The sequence below is a fragment of the Ambystoma mexicanum genome, chromosome 10 (assembly GCF_040938575.1).
Source record: "Ambystoma mexicanum isolate Mex_15411 chromosome 10, UKY_AmexF1_1, whole genome shotgun sequence".
Taxonomy (NCBI): Eukaryota; Metazoa; Chordata; class Amphibia; order Caudata; family Ambystomatidae; genus Ambystoma; species Ambystoma mexicanum.
The window spans coordinates 317,312,544-317,338,055 of NC_090932.1; the positions used below are offsets into that span (position 1 = coordinate 317,312,544).

General features: G+C 45.4%; 1 protein-coding gene across 2 annotated transcripts in view; it reads left to right on the forward strand.

Annotated features, from left to right (window-relative positions):
- Nucleotides 1–25,512, forward strand: part of ADAM9 (ADAM metallopeptidase domain 9) — a 1,404,333-nt gene that overhangs the window by 510,762 nt on the left and 868,059 nt on the right. For both annotated transcript variants that reach the window (XM_069617919.1, XM_069617920.1), the window contains exon 8: nucleotides 2,332–2,403. In XM_069617919.1, coding sequence (XP_069474020.1) covers nucleotides 2,332–2,403 — 72 coding nt within the window. The remainder of the gene's footprint in view (nucleotides 1–2,331; nucleotides 2,404–25,512) is intronic.

The following is a 25,512-nucleotide window of genomic DNA, read 5'->3' on the forward strand; positions in this document are numbered from 1 at the left end:
GGTGGTATGCAGCAAATTACCCTCCCCTCTTGAAGGTTATTAAGAAGGACCTCCTTAGGTGGCAGTACCTCCGGATCTCCTGGTTCGGGAGATTGTCGGCAATAAAAACTGTCATACTACCACGGATGCTTTACCTGTTCCAGGCTATCCCCCAAGCAGCCCCGGCGAGCTTCTTCAGGGAACTCCTAACCCTAACAAATTAGTTCATATGGGAGGGAAAAAGAGCATGGGTTAGTGGTCAGCAACTCACAGCCCCGAAGGAAGAAGGGTGACTAGCACTTCCCGATTTCCGACAATACTTTGAGGCAACCCAGCTAAGGGTAATAAGGGAATGACTCCACAAGGGGGAAGAGACACACTGGGTCAAAATGGACAGGGCAGTAACAAAGCATGTCTTAAGGGAGGTTTTATGGCTACCGAAGCAACACCGACCAAAACACATGTATGAGAGCTCTATTACCAAACTAGTGGCAGATAATTAGGATAGGCTGGTGAAACAAAGGGAAATCACCACATTCCCATCCCCCTTCACACCCATATTTAACAACGGAGACTTCACGCCAGGAATAGAGTGGGCGCTTTTAAGAAATGGCAGGAAGGGGGCTGTCAGAGTATGCAAGACATGTTTATAGGAAAGGAGATAGTCGCCTTCACAAACTGTAAAAGAGACATTGCGCTAGGGGAGGGGGAGAGGCTACGATACTCACAACTACACCACTGGCTCCTACATCCCATAAACAAAGAAGCAGCCACCAGGCAGCCGACCCCATTCGAGAAATTCCTGATGACAAATGATGGCTCCAAGGGGCTGATCTCCCAACTATACAAGATATTAGACAAGGCTACCCCTAGGCAAAACGGGGCTTACATGGGCAGATGGGAACACATTCTGGGAAGGGACATTGAGAAGAAGGAATGGGAGAAAATATGGAAACTAAATCCCCAAGTTAGCGACAGCCACTCAAACTCAAGAGGCCTGGTACAAAATACTCTACGGGTGGCATTACACACCAGCCAGACTAAACAGGATATACCCAGGGACATCAGGGGTCTGTTGGAGAGGGTGTGGGGAAGAGGGCACAGCTGAACATATATGGTGGAGATGCCCAAAAATAAACCCTTTTAGGAAGGAAATTGAACAAGGGCAGGAACAGGCTTTTGGAACAGGGGGGAAGTAGGCCCCCGAATGGACTCTTTTGGGCCTCAAGAGCGCGGAAGCAGAGGGGGAACCTAGAGACACAGAAAGAGCACAAGAGATGCTCACTATAGAGGGAATGACAATTAGCGCACAGAAATGGAAAAGCTCTATCATACCAACGTTCCAGGAATGGTTGCGCAAAATGTGGGAGATAGTCACAATGTAATGGGCTACATACGCCATGAACAATACGCTGCAGAACTTCGCAAGTGAGTGGGGGGAAATCTTAACCTTTCTCAGGGATGATTACAGGATCGGGTGGCGCCCGCAGCGCCTCAGATTACTGGATTTACAATGAACCTTTGGGAATTGAACAAATTATAACGGAATAAGAAAGAACCTGAGGCAGTTTCCAGGTGGAGGGGAGGGGGAGGGGGTGTTGTGTCTTATTGTAATGTTGGAAAACATAATAAAAAGAAGTTAAAAAAAATAATACCTGGGAATCATCCCAGTGGTAGAAAAATAGTACTTACTGTATTTCCCATAGTATTGTCTTTATTTATAGTCTTTCAGTCAATCCTCTTATATAAATTAATATTAATAAGTCGATCATGCGTGATTTCTCATACTTGTAAGTGCTGTAATAATATGTGTTGCACCCAACTGAAAGGCAATCAGTGTATACTACGGAAAGATGAAGTGCTGGATTGACGCTTCACTGATTCATACTCAAGAGTGAACTATTTGAACATCACTCTGTCACCATTCCCTGTATGCAAGACTACTTTCATATAGCCTGGGAGATGACGAGAAAGGGAATTGAGGGAGCGTAGAGTGAGTGTCTAGTATAGCCTTGATGCAGTGGGTGTGTCCTCTTTGCAGAGGGAAGCTATGCATGCCCTCCGGAAGCCCCTTAGATATTGTGGCATTGGATTTGAGTGCTTTCTTTATAAAGGGAAAATCACCCAATCCAAATGTAAAAAGGACTTAGTGGCAATTTTGCTATGATGGTGAGTAAACTGTCACAAAAAATGTAATCATATTGACCTTTAGGTTTGAATTGCATATATATTTTCAGTTTTTGGATATAAACACTAAGCCACAATGACCACACGTGTGAAGTTGAGCCTTACAATTCATTATTAATGATTTTTTTTACTAAATGTTGACCCATATTTACCTTTCTCTTTTAGTACACCATGCTTAACAGGAACCATACTGCTGTGAGAGAAGAAATGGTCCACCTGGCAAACTACTTGGATAGTGTAAGCAATATAATATGTATTGACTGTACATATGCACATTCAGGGGGGATAATATACAATTTCCTGCATTTTTTTTATTTCCCGTTCTAACATAGAAATGTATACTTGTAATAATGTTGACAAATCTTATGGAGCCAGAATGTAAAGCACAATTTGTAGTTTTTCTTTTAGCATGCCACACAATTGTTTTCATAGTTCATAGGTTCAGAGAAAAACACTTAAAACCCTTTGCATTATTCAGGTCATAGAGAATAAATGCAATGTAGACATTCTAGTTATAAAACACCGATTTAATCTTGTTACAGACCTTCCAAAACAGACAGAATAGAAAAAAAAAAGACAAACCTTGATTACATTTGCCGATTAAAGGTAGATAGGTAGCTTCATCCATATTGTATCCTTTGTATAAGGTATTCTCGCCTCTATGAGGGACTATGTTGCTATTCATGTGTTTGCATTTCTTTCACCAATACCCTCTTAATGATTGTATGGGTCAAACCTTCCTCTTAAGTGAATGAGATGCAATGACTACAGTTGGATAACTCTGCTAAGAACCATACATTTCTGCTAGGTGTATCAAATAGTCAAGGCTTATATACCAAAGGAGAGGTCATTATTACAGGATTTTTCGCATCAGCCCATAACATGGCCATAAGCTGGCAAATAGTTATTAGCCCATGCAATAATGACTCTTCCCAAGGTATGTACAGTGGCAATGAAGTAAACAGACAAAATATGGTAGTCAATTATTTTGTAGTATTTAAATAGCACCCTTTCTTTAAAATTGTACACTTGGTTGAACTGGAAAGGAATTAGCATGAGCATGTGTCAGGTATAATGTAAATAAACCTGTCTACAGTCAAAGCATTTTCCATGTTCTAGTTTTCACTCCACTGCATTAAATTGAATATTGAAAGTGCAGTTAAAAAAAAGTTCTTCTGAGGGAGGAAGTAGCTTGTTGAAAGAAATCTTGTGCTGGGAAATTGCATGTTTATTTCTTGAATGAATAGAAATGCTTTCTGTTTACATTCTGCTTCTGGACGCAGAATGTTTGAAATGCAATTTATATCAGGAGGTATTAGCTGCAATCAGAGTGTGGAAGTGTGAATGTAGTCCAAGGTTTTATATTTATGTTTTCTTGCAGGTTTTATTTTGGGCATTATATTAACCTAAATGTAAACATATGCTAACTGAATTATAAAACCACAACCGTTAGGGTTGCTGGCACATTTTATACTCATGAGATTGCAGCCCCAAAAGCTTCTCTAACAATATAATGACACCTCAAGCAATAAAGGTTGTAGGCACAATAATATGCTGACTCTGCATTAGGGCCTTGGCATTGGGAAGCAGCATGGGATTGGAACTGTAATAAAGGAGAATTGTATATGGGATACAAACTGGTGTAAAAGTGCTGTTTGCCCAGAATGGGAGGAAAGCCACAGGTAGCCCCAAGCTTATTGCTGAGTCGGGACATTTCAAGAAGGTTATCGTCATGTGATTGGGTTCAGCAGGTGCAAATGAAGGGGAAGATGGTCTAATGGGAAAAGTAACAACTGACATGTGGAACGTCTTCCATTCGTCAGCTTGATTTGTTATGTAAAAGAGTCTAATTCGAGAGGGTGGGGGTCAGAGGTTATGATGCAAGTTTTATAAGGTGCCATACTGCCGATTTTTGTATTGCATTGACCTGTGATGAGCTGTCGCGATTCCTTGCTATTATTCATAATTATCGTGTGGGCTCAGTTTCCTCCACAAAAGCTTTCCGATTGACCTAATTCGGGAGACCTTCAATTTGTTTAATATGTTAACTTCAGAACATGGCCTCTAGAAATGTTCAGATTTATTTAGTCCTAATTCCTGATGGCATGGATCTATGATTTGGCTATCTTTTGAAAGTATATTTCCAAAAATGTTACATTTATACTTGTATATAATGGGAGTTTTTCTGGTAATAAGTGAAAAATCTGTTTTGAAATTATATGACGAATTAAGTGTGGCACATCCCACAGTCCAGCTAACTGTGTCATGACACACATAGTCTAAGCACAGGGATTTCAAGTCATGGCCACAAAACTGAAAAGGACAATTCTCGCATTGCTAAATTATAAGACATGCCAAAAGCAAGCAAAGACCAAAAACATTAGACCTGGAAACCAAAGAACAAAGGACCACAAGTTGCAGTAACAATGAAGGGTCTTGCGTGAAACCCCAGAAAAATACATCTCCAGTTTCTCTGCATAGAGGAAATGTGCTGGGGAAAGGAAACCAATGGGAGTGATGCCAGGTGAAAACCAGGTGCACCCAGGTGCATGTGCCAAGGGAGTCACTTATTTAAAGATATTTAAAGATAGTCTTATGCTGATCAAGGAAAATGCCTTTGTTTCTGTACGTAGTCTAGAAGGAGGAGTACAATGAATACTGGGCATAACGAGCAAGCTAAAGGACCATTTACCATAATCCTATTTCAATGGAAAAGTAGATGGAGAGAAAGGGGAAAGAAATCAAGGAGCAAGGATTTGGCAGAAAAGAATTACGCTTTGCTATCATAATGTGCTCTTCTTGTTTAGGGCAGGTGGAATGGTATATAGCAGCAGCAAAGCAGGTGGTGAAGAAGCAGGATGGGCAGTCCTGCATGGCACAGTGACATGGAGGTTCCGATTCTACTATCTGTCAGTGTTCACTGGTGCGCACTGTGACACTGCAGCCCTGTGGCTGGCTCGCTTAAAAAAACCCATCATAGTGAAGTGGAATCCTTGGCAAGCCTGCGGCACACTAGGACCCAGAGGATCCAATTCTACCATCTCTGCTGATGTTCACTGGGGGGCACACTGTGACGCTGCAGTCCTGCCACGCCTCTGTTTATAAAACTCTAACTTAACTTAGTGAAGTGCCAGGTGAGGAGACAGTCTGGGGAGCCAGGGCTACCTGAGTGGTGTGAGTCCCCTTTCACTGGAACTTGTGCATCATAGAGTGGAGTGAACTTCGAGCTAAGCAGCACTACAGATGGACATAAGCCCAAAGTTATCCTCATGAGTGTGTATGGTGCAGCTTGTTACCCCCTTTTTCTGTTCAGTACTGGAACTGTCATGGCCTCTAGTGCCACAACCCTAAAAAGTCAGCTTTTTATTGCAGTGTTCATCGCTCTTCAGTATCTTGTGCTTATATTTGACCTTCATGTTCTCTACCCATGCTGGATGTGTGCCGGCTGTCACTATGGTCAGCTGTGGCAATGGTTCCCTGCAGCATGTGCACAGCATACAGGCCAGACAGTTTTAGGGACAGCACGTGTGGCGTGATTGGCAGGACTGGCGTTGTTCAGCTTGTCGTGGTGCCATGTACTGTGAATTGTTTTAACTCTTCTATGCCCGCTTCCACCGGTTTATGATCACTTACTGGGGATTGCCCCTAACACCACCTTGTTGGGTGATTGGGAATTTCATATGGCATGCAAGCTCCATTAGCACATAGCCTGCTTGTCTCTCATTTCTGCAGTTTCTTTTAGTTCACCATTAACTTTCCTTGTTTCTATGGTTGTCTTCTGTTTTCTTTCAGTGTAATATGGCATTAATTTATTGTAAATTGCTTAAGTGTTAGGCGCTATAGAAGTAATGTAAAATAAATAAAATAATGTGAGTTATCAATGATGACTAGCTTTATGAGCTCCATTTCACAATACGTCATATTATATTGTGGTGCCTTCCAATAAGAGATGTAATAAACATGACTCAAAATCCTTCAGGTTGCTGTTTATTTTAGATCAGAAAAGGTTTCTTGCAAGTGTTCTTATAGTGTCCTCATTGCATCTGGTAAACTCCTTGAGTTATGTGGATAACCTCTTTCATTCTGTTGTGATTCACATGTAGCAAAACAAGAGGTGATGGTTGGAAGGTTTAGAATTAATCTTAACATTGGCATTGCTCTGGGCAACCCTCCAGACCATCGTTCTACTCCTGAGCCTGTCTGGTAGATGTCTAGGAGCACACCTTTAAACTATAATAACTGTTATAGAACTTATGAAGAGTAATGGGGTGCAAGGGAGATAAACCAACCTTGACACAAGGTGGTACATACAATGAGAAACAGCAGAAGTCCACACCCTTATGGAACCCTCCCGTCCCTTGCACACCCTTTTGTGTTGTAAAATCAACCTACATTTTATTTAGTGTTAGATATAACTCTTATGATCATGACATTAGATATGTATTTTATACAAAAATAAGATTTACTATTCTTGTGCATTCTATCACATATGAACAATTATGGATCATATTCATACACAAACGATTCAATCACTTTATCAAACAAAGAAAAATAAGGTTAATCCAAATATAATTTTTCTCTTTTTCAATCTCCAGAATATATTACACAACCACTAATACAGTTATTCCAAAACAAATCCTAAATCATTTCTCATATCATTGAATTTGTAGTGTTGGTAGTATTTCTTGAGTATTTGCTCCACGTGTTTCTGGAAAGGATCCCCTTCATCAGGAGCTTTCTATTCTGTTTGATGTTAATCCTTTTTCTTATCTACATTATATAATATATGGTATTCATGTGTTAAACTTCAGTTATTGAACACAAAGGGTCAAATGTGTCACCAATAATAATGTCTATCATGCTTCCTGCTTGCATAATCACCTGGATGATATTATCATGTACAAATTATTTTGAATATTCTTATGTCCAAATTTCTCTGGTGAGCCAAGATTCCTCCTGTAAATAGGAGATGCGTTTTTGAGTCAATGACGAGGTTCTATCCTTAAATAAGATACGCTATTATCTTAGTTGCTAAAAACAACATATTCTGTTGTCTCTATTGATCTATTGATTATAAATCCTCTAAAATTCTAAAATATATATATATATATATATATATATATATATATATATATATATATATATATATATATGATATTTTATTTCTATTGCGCTCGTACAAAAGTGTTTCAGAGCGCGACAAGGCAAGGGAGGGGTACAGGGGAGAACAAAACAGCGATCTTACTAGGCCCAGTGACATTGAGAACGCGCAAGTGCATGCGAGAGGGGGAGGGGAAAAGTGCATGGAAGGGGGAGAAGTGGAAAGTGCAAAGCAGAGGAGAAACAGATAAATAACAATAAATAAAGAGAATATAGAGAATGTATGAAAAATATTCTGATGTAATAAAGTATGGAAGAAGTGGTTTTACACGTATGGCGTAAATCCCCAGCAATAAAGTGCTGAATGGTAAATAGACATCCACTCAATTATAATAAGTCTCTCCCTGCCATCTTGCATGGTTCATGTCAACAATTGTAACTGTAAATAAGAAGGAGTGATTATATCGATATGAATTCTGTTGGCTTCCCGGTAGAGATAAGATTTTCAATCTGAATAATAGTGAGCTTATATATATCAATAAATAGGCTTACCATTATAATGTATCTTCCCAACCATCTTCTTATAAAGTTAGGCTTTTATCTATATTGTGACTGTTGGTATCAGAGTGGAGTTTTGCTTAATGTTCAGTTTGCCGCTATGAAGTGTCCCTGTGAATATTGGTCAGAGAAGGAACATTATTGGTTCCCCCTACGTTTGTATGTAATCATAATATTCAGTTTCCTTTCCTCTGTTGACAATAGAGTGTCCCTAGGATGCTTACCTTTTTAGCACCTTCCTCAGTGAGCCTGTAGTGCCAACTGGAACCACGAGGAGCGTGTGATCCAAGATGGCCGTTATTCGTTATGATACGTCAACACGCGCTCGTAAGCTAAATTCAATGTGTACAGGAAAAGAGTATCAATGCATGGCAACTGGATGTTAAATGCCTCATCTTCCGATCAATGTAACCCCCAGATGGGGAACAAATTAAATAAATATAATTCGAGGGGATTGGGTCCTCCGACGTATTCCATATCTATGACATGTAATCACCACAGCTGTGCTGCTTACATGTCATAGATATGGAATACGTCGTCGGACCATCCCATCGAAAGAACGTTACCAGGTAAGAAAGTAACTTGTTCGTCTAAAGCTACTATATCCATATGTGCAATATATCTCAACTCGCTCAGTCGCTATTAGGTTTATAATAGTCACATCCTTCTCAATAGATCAAGTTATAAATCAGTGGGCGGATTGTGTCCCCTAATCATCATGCATGATCCTTACTATAATTGGAAACTTGATGCTTACTATATTAGGATGCCTCGAGACTCCTCTTAAGGATACCCGAAGTTATAAATGCACTCGAGAATGTGTTGGGGAATAGCTAGCGCCTTCCTGCACCCACCAAGCGCTTTAGAATTATGCAAGACTTCTGTTTGTATTTGTATTTATTTGTTTATATAGCGCTTTACACCAAAGCGCTGCACAATTGAACAATTTAATACATGAAACATAAATAATATAACGGTCGAAGCAAATTATAATATGAAACAGTCAACAAAACAGTAAGAAGAGCAATTAACTGAAGGGAATAGGGAGAGTAGTGGAGTAGGACTGTGTGGGAGGGGGAGGGGTGAGGAGGAGAAGGAGGAGGGAAGGGGAGAATGTGAGAGTGGGGAGGTAGGAGAGGGGAGGGAGATATTCAAGGGGAAAGATAAAGGAGGGAGGGGAAGCAGGAAGGGGAAGGGGTTTCAAGGAGGAGAATGGAGAAGGAGAGATTTAAGGGAGGTGCAGAATGAGGACTAGGTAGGGTAGAGCGGATTGCGAGAGGTAGGGAGTTCCAGTGCAGGGGCTAGGAGTTGAAAGGAGCGGAAACGGGAGGGGCACAAGGGGACTGAGGTACAGTGAGAATGAAATGGTCAGCTGAACGAAGGGAACAGGAGGGAGAGTAGAAAGGGAGGAGGGAGGAGAGATAAGGGGGAGCAAGAGCATGGAGAGATTTGAAGACAAGGCAGAGAAAGTGAAATTTAAGTTGGGAGTGAAATGGAAGCCAGCCAAGGGAAGAGAGGGAAGTAGAGGTGGAGTCACGGGAGGTAAGGAGACAGAGGGTAAGGACAGCAGAATGGTAGATAGATTTGAGGGGGGCGAGATGAGAAGTAGGTAGTCCAAAGAATAAGGAAGAGCAGTAGAAGAGGCGGGAGAAGATAAGGGAGGAGATTAAAAGTTTGGTAGTATGGAAGGTGAGAGAGGGGCAGACTTTGCGAATATTAAAGAGGTGGTAGTGACAGGCACCAGAAGTGAGAGAGATATGGTGGGAGAAAGAGAGAGAGGAGTCAAAGTGAATGCCTAAGTTACGAGCATGGAGAGAGATAGGGAGATTAGTGGGAGGAAACTGGGACTGTTTCTAAGCACTAGAGCACCGAGAAAGCATTTTTACATGCAAATATAATCACACACACAGACGTGGCCAGATATGAAGATAGTTAGTATTTAAATATAAGGTGTAACTAACTATTACCTGAATGCATTTGTAAATGTTATTCTATTTAGTTTTTAAATCTCAAAGCACGGTGGGAGTCAAAAATACTCCCCCTGCCTTCCCGGAAGGAATGTGGCCTGTGCTGTGGCCTGCACTAATAATGGATCTCAGAACATGCAGTGTTGCGTCACCGAGGCTAGGCTCTAGCAGAGCGCACAAAGTGGCTGAGCAGCTGTTTCCTGTCCATCAAAAGCCATGTATACTAAATGGGAAGTGCACATGCTCAATGCATGACATGCAAAATTATGGGAAAATAAGGTTTTAAGGGGAATTATTGGACCAGCTGAAAATATTAATATAATGAGTGAAGTATTGAGTGCATGACGGGAAAAATGTGTTTATATATAAATGTTCATGGGTGGCAAAATGTATGCCCTAAACGGAAACCCAGCCATGAAAGAAGGAAGACTGCAGCATCCCTTGTAAGGAAAGAAGGACAGTTTTGGACGGAGCCATGCCAGTATTCAGTGACCAAGTCAAGAGTATTTAAGCTCCCTGCCTGGCACCAGTCTGCAGGAGCTGGGAATGGTTAGGGACAAAATACACCAATCATGGAGCAGAGTTATTTGCCCCATCCTCATTTCTGTACAGTTTAAACTTGTTATCCTTGCAAGATAAGACTCTTCGCCTTAATTCCCTAGAGGGGTGAACTTTAATCTGGTGTGAGCATGATTAGAGGTACCAGTATAATTAAGGGGTACCCCGGTAAATTGGGCTACCTTTCAAATGTCCCAAAGTTGTCTAGATGTCATGCTTTGTTTGTATTTAAGGATACCTGCAGTGGGCTGGTCTAAATGGGTCTAATAGTTGTGTTTCAATAGATTAACACTTCTGATCTATTTCTCAATGTTTGGGATGCTTTGAGGCTCCTCTTAAGGATACCTGCAGTTCTGAATGCACTCAACAGTGTCCCGATGTTGTTTAGATGTCATGCTTTCTGTGTATGTGTTGATAAGGGAAATCCATGTAAGCTGTATGGACCAAAGGGAAATCTTTTGGATTGAAACTTTAAATAGTTTAGCCCCAGAGGGGATGAATGAAGAGTACAACCTGACGTGATTGGTCTGGGCAACTGAATGGACAGCGCCAGAAGAAGACAATTATGTTCAAGATGTAAAGACGAGAGCAAGAGCACATACCAGAGATCATGTAATAAGATATGAAATAAGATATGAACAGCCAGGCATGAAAGGAGCAGAAATCCGATGGGAAATAAATAAAAAGCTCAATTGCCAAGGAAATACTAATGAAGAAATACAAAGATGTAAGGAAAGAGGACAGAGGCAGATCTGGGGAACAATACTTTCTCCAGATGGCTGGCAAGAAGGCATAGTGGTATGCAGAGCTGTGGCAGTAACTGTGGCAGTAACTGGACATCATAAACCAGTTATATATCGATTGGGAAAAGGATGCAAACCTCTCTGGCCGAGGCTTGCAAAGTTGTGACATGGGTCAAAGACAGAGGAGGCCCGTTGGAGATAGTGCCTTTGGCTAGTGCAGAACTGTGCTCCAGAAATAATGGCACAAGAAAAGTTGGAGAAAATCAACAGTGTGGACGAATTTTGGATGTGCCAGGAATGAAGGATGGGACAGTAGTGATAATAGATCACTACTGGGCCTGCAGATCCAGAGCATATATTTAGCTTTCCAGAGATTGGGGAGGACTATGTTCTATGGTGATATTCAAGTTCCAGCATTAGTGATTCCAACGAGTGACCTGAATATTGGTGAGTTTCCAAAAGCAGATGCTCATCTGAGAAAGAAGAGATCTGTTAAACTCCTTGATCGAATGAAGAGGGAACATTATTTCTCAGCTAAGTCAATAGAAGCTTTTGATGCTATTCCATATGAGCACAGACTATTCAGCAACACTGCTTCAGTTTTTACTGTTATTTTTATGCACGGGATCCAGACGATGGCAAATGCCAAGTGCTTACAGATAACCAGATGGGAGCTTTTGCAGACGATCAATGCTACTGTAAAGGATTCAGTGCTATCAAGGAAGAGCTGAGAGCTATACGACCTATGACTCTTCAGAACAGATATGTTCTGGACACGATTACAGCGATGGATGGAGGTATTTGTGCCAAAATCAGAGAATCGTGTTGCACATTCATACCTTCTCATGATGATGAGAGTGGCACCTTGACAGAGGCCATAACGATGCTGACAAACTTGCACATCAAGATGGAAGATGAAGTGGAAGACATTGCTGATGATAGCTGGTTTGTGTCAATCTTCTCATGGGTTCCACAATAGATGGCGAACATTTTCAAGTTCCTTGGAGCCCTGTTAGTGACTATCATGTGTGGATTCTGTGTGGTTAGAATTTTAATCGCACAATTCAAAAAGACGCAAAAGAAAGCGACAGGAATGAAAAGCATGATTGATGTTGAGTCTGTGTTCAAACCAAAAGAGCTGACAGATGAAGAAATCAGAGCCTATTGTAAAGGCTAGTATTCACGCACCTAAGGGAACAAAATTCTTGTATCCGAGAAACCACAAGAAGTATTTGGGAAGATGGATTTACTGCAGTCTGAAATGGACAGTGCAGTCTTATGACCTGGAATATTGATGAGCATGTGAAGTCAGCAGGATGCCTGAAAGGAGTAATAAGAATATGGACTCAAAAAGAGCATTTCTTTAGACAAGGATGTCTAGATGTGAAGACTGATGAGAGAGTGGTCAATGAATCTCCCAGAGGGGGGACTGTAAAGGAGGAGCCAAGTACCTCTACCGGAAGTTCCGTCCCTATTCTGACTATATGTTGACATCTGGAAATTGCGACATGCGCAATCCCAGTGAGAATACCAATACCACGAAAAGTTCTTGAAACAAGGTATCCATTGAGAAAACCCTATATGTATCCACAAAGAAATTATGACCTTCTGAAGGAAGTTCCGTAAGAAGTGTGAAAAGAATGAAGAAAGAACTGGTGACGTCACATAAAGTAGAGGTGAAAATGCAAAACCATTTTACAATCGTACAGATGCAGTAACACAAGTAGACAAAGTAATCATAAGGCTTGCTACGTAGTGAATCGATTGTGGCGATGCACCAATGTATATACATAGGAATATATAGAATCTGGATGTTCCACAACGGACTTTTGCAAACTTGGACCCCAGGAATGGAAGAATTGGAAGTGTGGCACAGCAGAATAATAGCTGACGGTGAAGGAAGATTCGAGAAAGGCTGCCTGGCCCAGTGTCAATAGTCAGGGCCGCAGAGAGCCTTGCCATGTACTTGAGAAGATACAAAATGTGAGAAGCAAGCTCATCTCCAGTTTGAGGTGTAATGAAAACCATCAAGGGTACCAAGATTTCTTCATTTAATGGTATTAAGATACAACGAGGAGCTCAAAAACGTTGTCTCTAGTCACATTGTCGGATGAGAATTAACTTTGGGTCAAGCTACACCGAGACCAGAAGATAAGACCATGCTTCACTCCCTTTTATTCTCATGCGCAGTGAGCCTCTGCAAAGCCACTTTCAAAGGTATTAATTGAATGGCAGACAGCAGGAGTGATGATGTATGTTGGGCTAATTCGGTGGGGAGGCATGACCAGGGCAAACTGCCCCAGCACCTGGAGTCCCAGTTGCGTCTGCTAGCGAGTGGAATATTCCAGAAGGTTACAAACGTGCCAACCAATTATAGAGGGCCATGTATTAAGGGGCCCTATAGTTTGAGAAGCCAATAGTATGTTGTATATTTTCATGACACAGAAGATGACTTGCATTTGGTATGTGCTTAGTTGCCCACCTGACCATAGAGATCCAATGACGTCCCTGTATCCCATAGAAAGTATATGTAGATGTTCACCTTTAACCAACCACAACCCCTAGTAGGTTTTCTTATTTTGCCACATATCCTGACGTCACCCATGACGAATATTTAGTATAAAGGCATGTGTGTTTTATGAAATATATCAAGATAAGTCTGTATGGCGTCCGTTGATGTCCGTTGTACTCCCTGTATTAAAGACTTGTTAGTAAAACAGCTTTAACTTTTGCCAACTTCGTGAGTCGATCTGATTAATGATGCATGAGTAAGATCTGATTCCCCATCCATCTCAGATACTGTTACCTCGTCTTAAAGTACCCGCTGTCCGGGTTCAGATTGGCAATAGGTTAGTTAGTAAAGGCCTTTTTATTTAGACAGACTTGACTAGGACTGCATTGTTTTTATTTGATGCTCGTAGCTTGCTCCCATCTGTAGATTTAGGTTTAGATAAGCGTTCAACCAACCCATTGAAGTTCAATAAACACCCTTGAACTGTGATCACTTGTGTCTGTCTTCACTGTTTGATACCATGCCTTCCTTACAGGACCCTCATACAAAATGTCCATAAGCTAGAACTGAACTTTCGGTCTAGAATGGGCCAACAAGCCCAGTGACTCATACACATTGGCCATGCGTCATTGGAATGAAGCCTGTGGCTCCCCAGTTGTCTGCGGCATTAAGATGTCCAACTCTGGGTAAGTATTCAAACCACAGCCTTCTGCAGTTTGAAAGCCAGTTCCAACTGCTCCTCTCCCTCGCCATAGAATTCCTCTGGAAAGTCTTTCACTTCTGTAGGGTCTGGAGGTTCCCCGGGTCACCCTCTTTGTCAATGATTTGTCCCCTCTTTGGCACAAATGCTGCCATATAAAATGGAGCGCATTACAGAGAAGTCCTGGTGTCACTGCCGCTGATCAGTGTTGTGGTGGGTAGAGCATGCGCCATATGCCAGAGGACGGAGCAGTTTGGCGTAGCAACGGGTCTTCACCCATGTGAAATGGGGCCGATTCCATAGGCATGCCTTTGCAGTGCCACACTGGGTCCCTGATGAGTTGTCCCAACGCAGTGGGCCCTGATTGTGCTATTGGTGCCAAATACAAACGTCTTTAGCTGAAATGCCTCCCATTCCTCTGAAGTGGAGGATTGGGTTGAAAATGGTACTGGAATGTCATAGAACAGTCCTTAGTCCTGGCGGTACAGCAGCCTTTGGCTACTAATTGCAGAGGGAGGGTTTCACTCTGGAAGAGGACAGGTGCCTTGGGCAAGCAGCAGCTGTGCGCCCCCACCCCCTTCGGGAAAAAGGCTGGCGATCTCCGAGAGGTATTTCTTTCCACCTCAATTGTACCCTGTACTTCGCCAAGTGGTAAAGCAATGTTAAAGGTGACTACCATCATTCGTCCCCAGTGGGAGGGAGAATTTCCCAGTTCAGTACGGAATGGTGTTGCGCCATATCCAACACTTGGGCCTTGCAGGTCATACTTCAAGGATATGGTCTCCATTTTGCTCAACGCCCTTCAGACAATCTTCCTTAAAGCACTCTTTTGTTTCTGGACCTTCTCCTGTTGGAAGAGGTTTGCCAGCTTCTCACAAAAGGCACAATAGAATGGGTGCCTTGTTCGGAACAAGGCAGAGGCTGGTATTCAGTTTATTTTCTGGTTCTGAAGAAAGACAGGGGTTTTGCATCCCATCGAATTTAAGATGTTAATTCTGGCCCAGATACTCCAGGCCCTTCATCTGCAGGGCAGCTTGGTGTCGCTAATCTTCAAGATACATATTTCATGTGCCGACTCATCTCAAGCACTAGAAGTACGTGAGATTTGAGGTGGACTCTTGCCACCAGCAATTCAAAGTCCTGCCAGTCCGTTCATCTTTGGCACACAGGGTATGCACCAGCAGCTGGCAGTGGTCGCAGCTCACTTTGGAAGGGAAGGCATTTATGTGTTTCCCTATGTGGACGACTGGTTCATTTGAGCTCGCTCCCCACACCAGGCGTCAACGCATTTGAACCAAATGTGCAGCCTGTTGTGAAGCTTGAACTACTCCCTACATGTCAAGAAGTCTCAGGTTTCCCCATCCCAGCCCCTAATATTTATCAGTGCAGTCTGGGACATTTTCCAACCCGTGGATCAAGTGGCAGCCATCTTCAGGATGGTTTATTTCCTCCAATCCCAGGAGCAAGTCCCAGCCTTGGCCTTCCTGCACTACTGAGTCTGATGTGCGTTACTTGGTAACAGAGCTGATGCCAGAGGCTCAGTTGCACATGAGATCGCTTCAGTGGCTCTTCCGTTGTCGGTGGTGTCAGTTCAGGGAAACATGTCAGACCTTTTGCAGGTCTCGAGCAGAGTTGCTTGAGACCTTACATGGTGGTCCCTGCGAGACAACCTGCAGAAGGGGGCGTTGCTTCCGCAATTCTGGCCCCAAACTGATGGTAGCCGTGGATGCGTCCTTGAATTGCTTGTTCTATGGTGGTTGTCAGGTTCATTAGGTATTAAAAAAAAAATATAACATTCTTCCTCCACTTAAGTGCTGTTTCTCATGTGGACATCGACTCTGTCTTCGCCCTAGGCCTGGTTCTAAGAATAGAGATATCCTCCCCCCTGAGCACCATTTAATATGCCTTCCACTGCACAATGCCCTCTTTAAGAAGGTTTGTATTGAGTGCAAGGTAGTAATTTGTTTCCTTTAAAATGGTTTCCTTCACTGTTTAGTTTTCAAATTTTGTGCGTCCTCACTGGACATGGTTCAGTGTGTTAGATTCCATGTTTAGGATGGTGCTGCAATCGTTGCGCGTGTACCTTGGCCAATACCCAGGGTGTTTCGACTACCGGCCGTCCGGCTGAGGGCTCAGCACCTACCAGAGTGATCTCTGAGGTTGACGTCTCTGCTTCGGGTACAAGACCCAAGCTGTAGCCTCCTTTGTCTGAGGCCTCTTCTGGCTGAGAGCCTCCACGCCCTCCCTCCAAGGGCATGGTGTAAGGGTTCAAAATGGCAGAACGGCACGTGGTGGAGCCTGCCAGGCAGGCGGCATCTTTGCTCCAGCTCAAGGTCTGTTAGTGCTTTCGCCCATTGAGTGGGCTTTGCAGGATGATTCCAGCCCCCTTCCCTCCTGAAGCTGTAGCAGATCTTCCGGTGCAGGGTTTTGGTCCCCTCAGGGGTACATCTACCCATCACAGACTTACAGTTATGCACAAGGCACCTCAGCGATTTCACCAGGAGCGGAGGCCCAGCACCTCGGAGTGCAGGGCCCCTAGGGACCCGGCGGCTAGTGAGGACCTCTTCTTCGAACGCTTCCTCTTCCTCATGGATTCCCCTCAAATGAAGGTGCTCCTGAAGGACATTGTAACCACTGGTTCAGGCCCTACCGGTCATACTGACCCTTCCACCTTCTCCTGTTCCACCAATGCCGCCCCCTCAACAGCCGTTGGACTTGTCGGCAGCACTGGACCTGGAGGTGGTACCCCTCCGGCACCTGTATCCCAGGGCCCGGATTCCCCTCAGTCTGTGAAAAAAAGGGGGGGGGGGTGATGATGATGGGGACGACGATGACGCTCAGGACGACGAGCCCTCAGCCTCTGTTAAGGCCTTTCATGACCGCCTTCAGGGCCTGGTGGAGTTCTTGAGGGTCCCCCTTCCTGAGGAAGCAACTCAGAGTCGGGGGTGCTCGCAGAGGACTTGGGGAAGTGCACCACGGTTCGGTCTGGCATTCCCATTCAGAGGGATGTGCCCCAGGTAGCACTGAAGGTCTGGGAGAATCCCAGGGCCAACACCCAGAAGTTGGACAGCATGTTAAGGCTGACATACTGAGAGCAAACCCTCCTTGCCTCCCACCCGCAGCCACATTACTCTGTGGGGGCTGTGGCCTCACTATATTCTAAACCATCGTCTTCGTCATCTTCCTCCATGGGAGCCGCCTCCAGTTGCCTCTCCAAGGAGCACAAAGTCCTCGAATCCTTGGGAAAGCACTGTTGCACCATCTCAGGCCTACATCTGCGGCAGGCCAACGCAGACACCATCTTGGCTGCGGCTAACCAGAAGCTGTGGCTGGAGCTCGGGGAATTTCTGCTGACCTCTCGTCGGACAAACAAGCCCCCTTCAAGGCCGGACTGGCAGATGCCTGGGCTATTGTGCAGGACCTCATGTTGTCTTTGGTCTCCCAAATCGACACAGCCAGCAGGACTGTGCCTTGGGGTCGAGATGCGAAGGACGACGTTGATGCATGCCACAAAGTTTTCATCTGACGTGCAGGAGCGTATCCTAGATCTTCCCTTCGAGGGCATGGACCTTTTTCATTCCACCGATGATGAATTGACGAAGAAGAAAACATCCACTCAAGTGCTTGGCCATTCAGAAAAAGCCACGTCAGAAATCCTTCCCTCAATCCCAGGGTAGGATTGAGTTCAAACCCTGAACATTCTCCGGCTTCAAGGGGCTCAGAGACAGCAGTACGCAGAGGCCTGACAGGTCACCCAGCGATAGCAGAAGGAAGCAACAGAGGACGCTGCACAGGTTTTTCCACCCCCCCTCCTCTGCCCCCGCCTCCGACACCAAGAAGCGGTGACATCATGATATGATATGGCATTTGTAACGCGCCTATACACAAGTGTTTCAAGGCGCAACGAGGCGGGGGGGGACAAGGGGAGACAGACAACGATCCTACTAGGCCAGGTGTCATTCAGATCGTGCAAGTGCAAGGGTAAGGGGACTGGGAAAAGTGCAAGGGGAAGGGGAGAGGGGGGGAAAGGTGCTGTACATGGTTAGTAGAATACAAGATAAATAATAGGGCCAGGTGGTGGCAATTGCAAGGAAAGTGCAGTACATGGTTAGTAGAATACAAGATAAATAATAGGGCCAGCTGGTGGCAAGTGCAAGGAAGAGTGGCTTGGCCAAGGACCGAGATCGGTAAGTGGCCCAGTAGAAGATGCATGGGCTGGGGGGGGGGGTTTGGCTGTGACTCCTGGAACCGCCTTTTCAGAAACCATGGCTCCTATTGGTCGTCTCCACAGGCTTCAGTCGCCCTTTGCCTCTGCCATCCTCTTCGTCAGATCAGGTCCCCGGTTCTTTAACGGGAGAGCCTGTCTCTCTTGGAGATGTAGGCAATAGTACCGTTCCTCTTGCAGACAGGGGTTTTGGTTACTATTCCAGGTTATTTCCAGTGCCCAAGAACAACCAGGCTGGCCTAAGGGTAGTCCTGGACCCTGTCATTTGTAAACCTGTCTTTACCGGCGGAACGCTTCAAGATGATTACTTCCACGCACATAGACGATTCTCTGTGTGCAGGGGACTGGATGTTTTCCATGGACCTCAAGGATGCGTACTTGCATGTACCCATATATCTACCGCATCGGTTCACGATTTTGTCGTTCCACTTTCAGTACAAAGTGCTGCCCTTCGGCCTGAACTCGGCCACTCGTGTCTTCAGGAAGTTGGACGGTGTGGCGGGCCTTCTCCGCTTGGAGGCCCATCACCTGTACCCTTATTTGGACGACTGGTTGGTGGGGGGAGGGAATCACCCGAAGCGGTGGTGCGCTCCTGCCAGAGATTGGCGGATCCCCTTCATCAGCAGGGGTTTTTCCCTCATCCTGGGGAAATCACAGTTATGCCCATCACAGGATCTGGTCTTCCTAGGGGTGCATTGGAACATTCCCGTTCAGTGGTTGTTCCCCACACCCGAGAAGACTGATGTCCCTCTGCAAGGTGGTGGGGCAATTTCTGGTCAACTCGACCACCTCTGCATGGTGGTTCCAGCATATTCTGGGCCTGATAGCCTCCTGCATGCTGACTGTTCAGCACACCCGTCTCAAGATGAGGCGCCTCCAGCTCCATCTGGCGGCCAAGTGGGATCAGGAGACGGGGTCTCAGTCAGACAGGTTCCGAATTCCATCGTTCTCCAGCATGGGGTCTGGCATGGATTCACATTCTCATGAATATTCCCTGTCGTCAGGCTGGGAATCTTCGGTAAAGAAAAAATCTGTTTCAGTTTCATTTCTGAACTGTCTTTCTCCTAACAACCAATCACTGAGCTCTGGGTCATACTGCCCCCAGCCAATGACTGCCCTCTACATAAGCCCCTCCTCTGGCAGCCATCTTCAGATTTTTACCGCACGTTCAAGTGTTGGGAGTCCTCGTGCTATAGCTCTCAAGCTTTTACTGCGTTTTGTGATTTTTCTAAGAGTTTTGCTCTATTTGTTCGGTCAATCGAGCCTCGAGCTCCATCGATCCATCATCCTACTAACAGGGACCTGTTTTTTGGAACCTTCTATGACCCTCAAGGGCGATTTTTTGTCAAGTTCTCATCTTGGAGGATTCCAGAAGATTCTTTGAGGCCTAAGCTGCGTGGACATGGCTGAGGAAAGAGGAGACTCAATGCCTCTGTTCAGGATTTGCCCTAGATGCAACCTATGGAACATTTTCCTGGACGATGGGCACTCCCTGTGCCTCTACTGCCCTCATAGCGACCAAAACGCACGTGGAGGAGGCCTGTGCGTTCGGCAAGGATATGGTTCCCCGCACCATCAAGGACCGTCGCAAGAGGCTTACTGAGTGGCTCCAGACAAAGGCCCCCGCTACGGGTGAGACCCGGAAGAAATCTGAGCGGTCTTCTAAGACCTTTGAGGGCGCTCTGGCGACGGGGGACCAACATAAGTCAAAGCACTGTGAGTCTGCGGGCAACGGGAGCGCCGTTGAGGCGGGCTCCTCTGCGGCCCGATCGGGCACAGCATCTCCGGCACCTTCGACCACGAGCCAACGGTCCGGTTCGTCGAAGAAGAGGAAGTCGGATCACCCGAGTAAACTTCTGGAGAGGTCCCAATCGGCTCCAATGGAGAAGGCCAAAGGGGAGCATGATGCTGACCCTCCCCCCACGATGAAGTCCCGAAGCATGACCAAGATCGTGAAGGCCCAGGTTCACCTGGCGAAAACTTCCATTGAAGGAGTGGTGGCCTCCCTGGCGAAGGCCGTTGGTGCGGGTTCACAGGAGACGGCCTCCAGGGCGAGAGTTTCCCTGCCTGCCAGGAGGGAATCATCTTTTCTGCCCATAGAGAAGACACTGGTGAAGACTATGCCGGTCATCTCCCCGAAACCGTCTCCCCTGATCGAGAAGGAGGGGGGGCATGGTAGCCCTGCAGGGCACGGACATCTCCTCCTCCGAGAAGCTTTCTGTTCTTAAGACCATATTGGATAAGAAGTTCATCGAGGCCAGGTCCTACGGGAGGGAACCCGACGAGGCAGATGTGGAGAGTGGCGAAGAAACCGACGAGGAGGAGCAGGGCGTTCAGGATCCGGAGGACATTACGCCACTCCCGCCGTCGCTTCCGCAGCAGCCACCTCCGCCACCAGCGGACATTTTGGTGGACATCCTTCAGGCCTTGCACACCCTGTGCTCAGAGATTCGGACAAGGATGCCCCTGTCACCTGCGGGAGAGCACGCGGCACCTGAGCTGTCAGGAGAAACCCGACCAAGACTGTTATCAGTTTGCGGGTGGGACAAACACCAGTAAGACGATTTTTTGGAGATCAAACAGTCTTTATTTATATAATTTTATCAAACATCCATTTTCGCTGAAGAACATATTTCAATCAACCAGTATAGGGGTTGGTTATGCAAACCCCTCGGTTGACACCTTGACTGGCTTATAGTAGTCTCTGGGTATTCAATTAGTGGCCCTTTTCTCTCCTCCAGAATCCCTCTTTACCCATATCAGGTTTCCACTGATTGTGCAGCCAGACCCATTCTTTACAGTCTTTGAGAGGCCAGCTGTTTTAGATTCATTGTATATGTCTCTATTCCTTGTTATTGCCAACCTTAAGATAGAAAAGAGTTCAAGGGAGATAATGGCTCCTTCTCTCCCCAATCAGTTCACTTCACACATGAATCACTTTGCCGTGTTGTTATAGTTAGCTATGCTCACGTTATCCTACAGTTGGTTCAAGTCAAATAATCCCTCGCCCAGCGTCTGGGTAGCGTAGCTTCTCACACACTACTTCGGGCCTCCACTTACTTTCGGTCCTTTGTGGAAGATCAGCTGTGTCTTCAGAGATTGCTCAACGCCCTCGGGGAACAGGTCCCGCTTCCTTCCTGCGTGGCGCTCCTCTGCAGGCCTCTTCCAGATCCCCGCCTCCTCCGTCAGTTACCTTTCGGTCCGGCCTCCCTCAGCTGTTCACGGATGCGTTACGACGCGTCTTTCAGTCCTTCCTCTCCGGCCTTTCTGCTTTGAATTCCTGACAGAGAACTCCTCCCACGCGTCAGTGGGGGCAAGGGGGAGGAGCGGTTAGTCTCTTCACTCTTGCATTGCTTGCCGATCTGCGGTTTAGCAAGTCTGTGTCTCTTCTGCTACGAAACGGATAAGTTTTCCTTAAAACGTATCACAGCCAACGGGCTGTCCTCTTCAACTTCACTCGGGCACAACAGGTGCAGCAGCACTCGGGCACAACAGGTGCAACTCTTTGTAGCAAGTCTATTCCAACCATTTCATCAGTATGCCCACTCGTAGGATTGTCCTTCTTCTTCTGACACCAACTCCTATTTAAAACAAACATCACCCAACAGTCAGTATTAGAGAAGTCGACCTTACTTCCCCTCCCCTCACTCCATTGGATTAAAATCCCTCTCACTCAAGCGCATTCAACACCTTTATGACATCAGCCTATGACATCAGCCAAATGTTCTGTGCTTGCTGTGATGCTGGGTCAGACCGGAGCTCCCCAGTGCCAGATCTCCCACCTGTTCCTTCACTTCATCACAGATCTCTCCTTCTGGGCTCTTACGTTCGGTGGAGCAGGAATTCTGGATAAAAAATCAGCTTGTGCCATCCTACGTCCAGGGCGATGAATAGTTTTAAACAAATATGGTTGTAGGGATAAGAACCACCTTAAAACTCTACGATTTGTATCCTTATTCATGGAGAGCCACACTAGGGGAGCATGATCTGTAACTAAAGTAAATGGCCTTCCTAGCAAATAGTACCTTAGGGCTTCTATTGCCCATTTTACTGCCAGACACTCCTTCTCGATAGTAGCATATCCCATTTCATGAGGTAATAGCTTACGGCTTATAAACAAAATGGGTCTTTCCTTTTCTCCGTTATTCTGGAACAAAACAGCCCCCAGCCCAAAACCTGAGGCATCCGTATGTAAAAAGAAGGGCATCTCAAAATCAGGACATTGTAACACTGCCTCGTTCGAGAGAGCACTCTTGAGTCCATTAAACGTTCACTCCGTTTCTTCAGTTCTCCAATTTTTTTGGTGGGTAGTCGATTTCTTCAACAGATCGGTTAAGGGAGCGGCAACCGTTGAAAAATGCAGGATGAAACGTCTGTAGTAACCCACAAAGCCTAGAAATGCCCTCACTTGCCTAGCATTGGCAGGAAACTGTAAACATTGTATTGCTTCTAGTTTCTCTTGTTGCGGTTTAATTAGACCCTGTCCCACCACGTAACCAAGATATTTAGCATGAAGGTTCGCTAGATGGTACTTCTTTGGATTAATGTGTAACCCTGCATTCTGCAGAGTACGTAAAATGGCTTCCAGATGACTCAGATGGTTTTGCCAACTCTGACTGTACACAATGATGTCTCCTACATAACCTTCATGGCCTTTGATTAGGAAATTCATCAAACGCTGGAAGGTGGCTGGAGCTCCATGTAGGCCAAATGGTAATACGGTAAACTGGTATAGGCCGGTGGGTGCAGCAAATGTCGTCTTCTCTTTGTCCGCCGGATTTAGTGGGATTTGCCAATATCCTTTTGTCAAATCTATCGTCGTTAGGAACCTTGCTTTCCCTAGCCTCTCCAATAGTTCCTCTATCCGTGACATGGGATATGCATCGAATTTTGATATTTTGTTAAGCTTCCTGAAGTCCATACGAAACCTTGATGTCCCATCCGGTTTGGGAACTAGATCCAGAGGGGAACACCACTCACCGTAGGACGGTTCAATCACCCCCAATTTGAGCATCTCTTGGACTTCTTGATTAACAGCTTGAACCCTTGCCTCTGGAATTCTGTATGGCCGAAGTCGCACTTTATCTCCTGGGGCTGTTTGTATATGATGACAAGTTAACTTTGTCCTTCCGGGTATCGACGAAAAGATCTCTGCATATTTTTCTATTAACGCCGAAAGCTCATTCTTTTGAGTTACACTCAACTCCGGATTGATATTCAATGCTTCTTTCCCAACCTTCTCTCCGGTGGGAGATGAACATTCTTCTGTCGTTCCCTCCACATTTATCATGGCAATCATTGGTAGAGGGTCTATCCACTTCTTTAACATGTTGATGTGGTATGTCTGTAGCTGAATCTTCCCTCCTGGCTGGTGCACCCGATACGTTACCGGGCCCAGGACTTCCTCGATGGTATAAGGCCCTCTCCAGGAAGCCAAAATTTTGTTCTCGGAAGTAGGTAGAAGAACAAGAACCTGGTCTCCTACTTGAAAGCTTCTCATACGTGTTTTCTGGTTGTAATAATGTTCTTGGTTAACTTGAGCTTGTAGGAGATTATTTTGTGCCACTGCTTGAAGCTTCTCCACCATCTCCTTTAATTGTATGGCATACTCGGTAAGAGTGATTTCCGGATTGGGTTGCTCCTCCCAACCTTCCCTTAGAATATCTAGAAGAGTTCTGACCGGTCTGCCAAATAAAAGTTCGAACGGGGCAAACCCGGTAGAAGATTGTGGGGTATTTCTCAAGGTCATCAGGATCCAAAATTGTAATCCCAATTACATTCTCCAGGTATCATGGTCTTCCTTAGAATTTGTTTTATGGTCTGGTTGTACCTTTCTATCAGCCCATCGGTTTGTGGGTGATATACTGCTGTTTTAATCTGATTTATATGAAGAGTCTCACATACTTGCTTTAATAATGTGGACATAACATTGGTGCCCCTGTCGGTTATGATCTCTTTAGAAATACCGAACCTTGCAATAAAAGGAACCAGGATGTCACAGACCTGTTGCGCATTAGTAGTGCGTAGGGGAAAAGCCTCTGGATATCGGGTAGCATAGTCCACAATCACTAGTAAATACTTATGACCCATGCTCGTAGGGTCTAGTGGTCCGACTATATCCATTCCGATCCTATGAAAGGGCTCCAATATCAGTGGGATTGTTTGCAGAGGCACTTTCCTGACATTAGCTTTGTTCTTCTTTTGGCACTCCGGACATTGTTGACAGAAACGTGCTATTTGACCATACACTCATGGCCAAAAGAACCTAGCAAGGATCTTTTGAGTAGTTTTCTCCACTCCTAGATGACCTTCTCCTATCTGTAGATGTGCGACTTCCAGCACCGACCTGGTATACTTGCTGGGGACTAGAAGTTGTTGAATGGGTTCTTCGTCGTGTCCAGGGACAACACGGTAATACATCCCTGATCCTTAATGAAGTATGGGCCTTTCCCGCCCTGCTTCTCCCCTACCGAAGCTCTAGCATGTCTTAATAGAGAATCCAGTTCTTGGGCCACGCGGAAACTGTCCCCTTGTTCTTCAATCCTCCAGTCGACAGCAGCTGGGCACATATTTCTTGCAGTCCATTCCCGTTTCTTCTTCCGCTTCTCCAAGTGGCTCTTCCTACACCTGGTGGAGTTAAGCGCGAGATCTTGGTTGTGGAATGGTGCCTCTTCTAACCACCCTTGCTCAATTCTCTTTGTAATGCGTGATAGGTCAGGTACATCAGAACCTACCAGTAGGGCCTCCGGGAGCACCAGCATCACAGCTGCTAGTACCACCATCTGTTCCCCCGCAATCTTTAACTGAATCTTCTTGATTGGATAACTTTTAACATCACCATGCACACAGCGTATTGGGATAGTATCATTCGTCTCGTGCACACCACCTACCAGCTCCGGGTTGACGGCAGTCTGCATGCTGCCAGAATCAATCAGAGCCCTGGTCGGACGACCGTCCACTTCGGCATCGCACACATAAGGGTA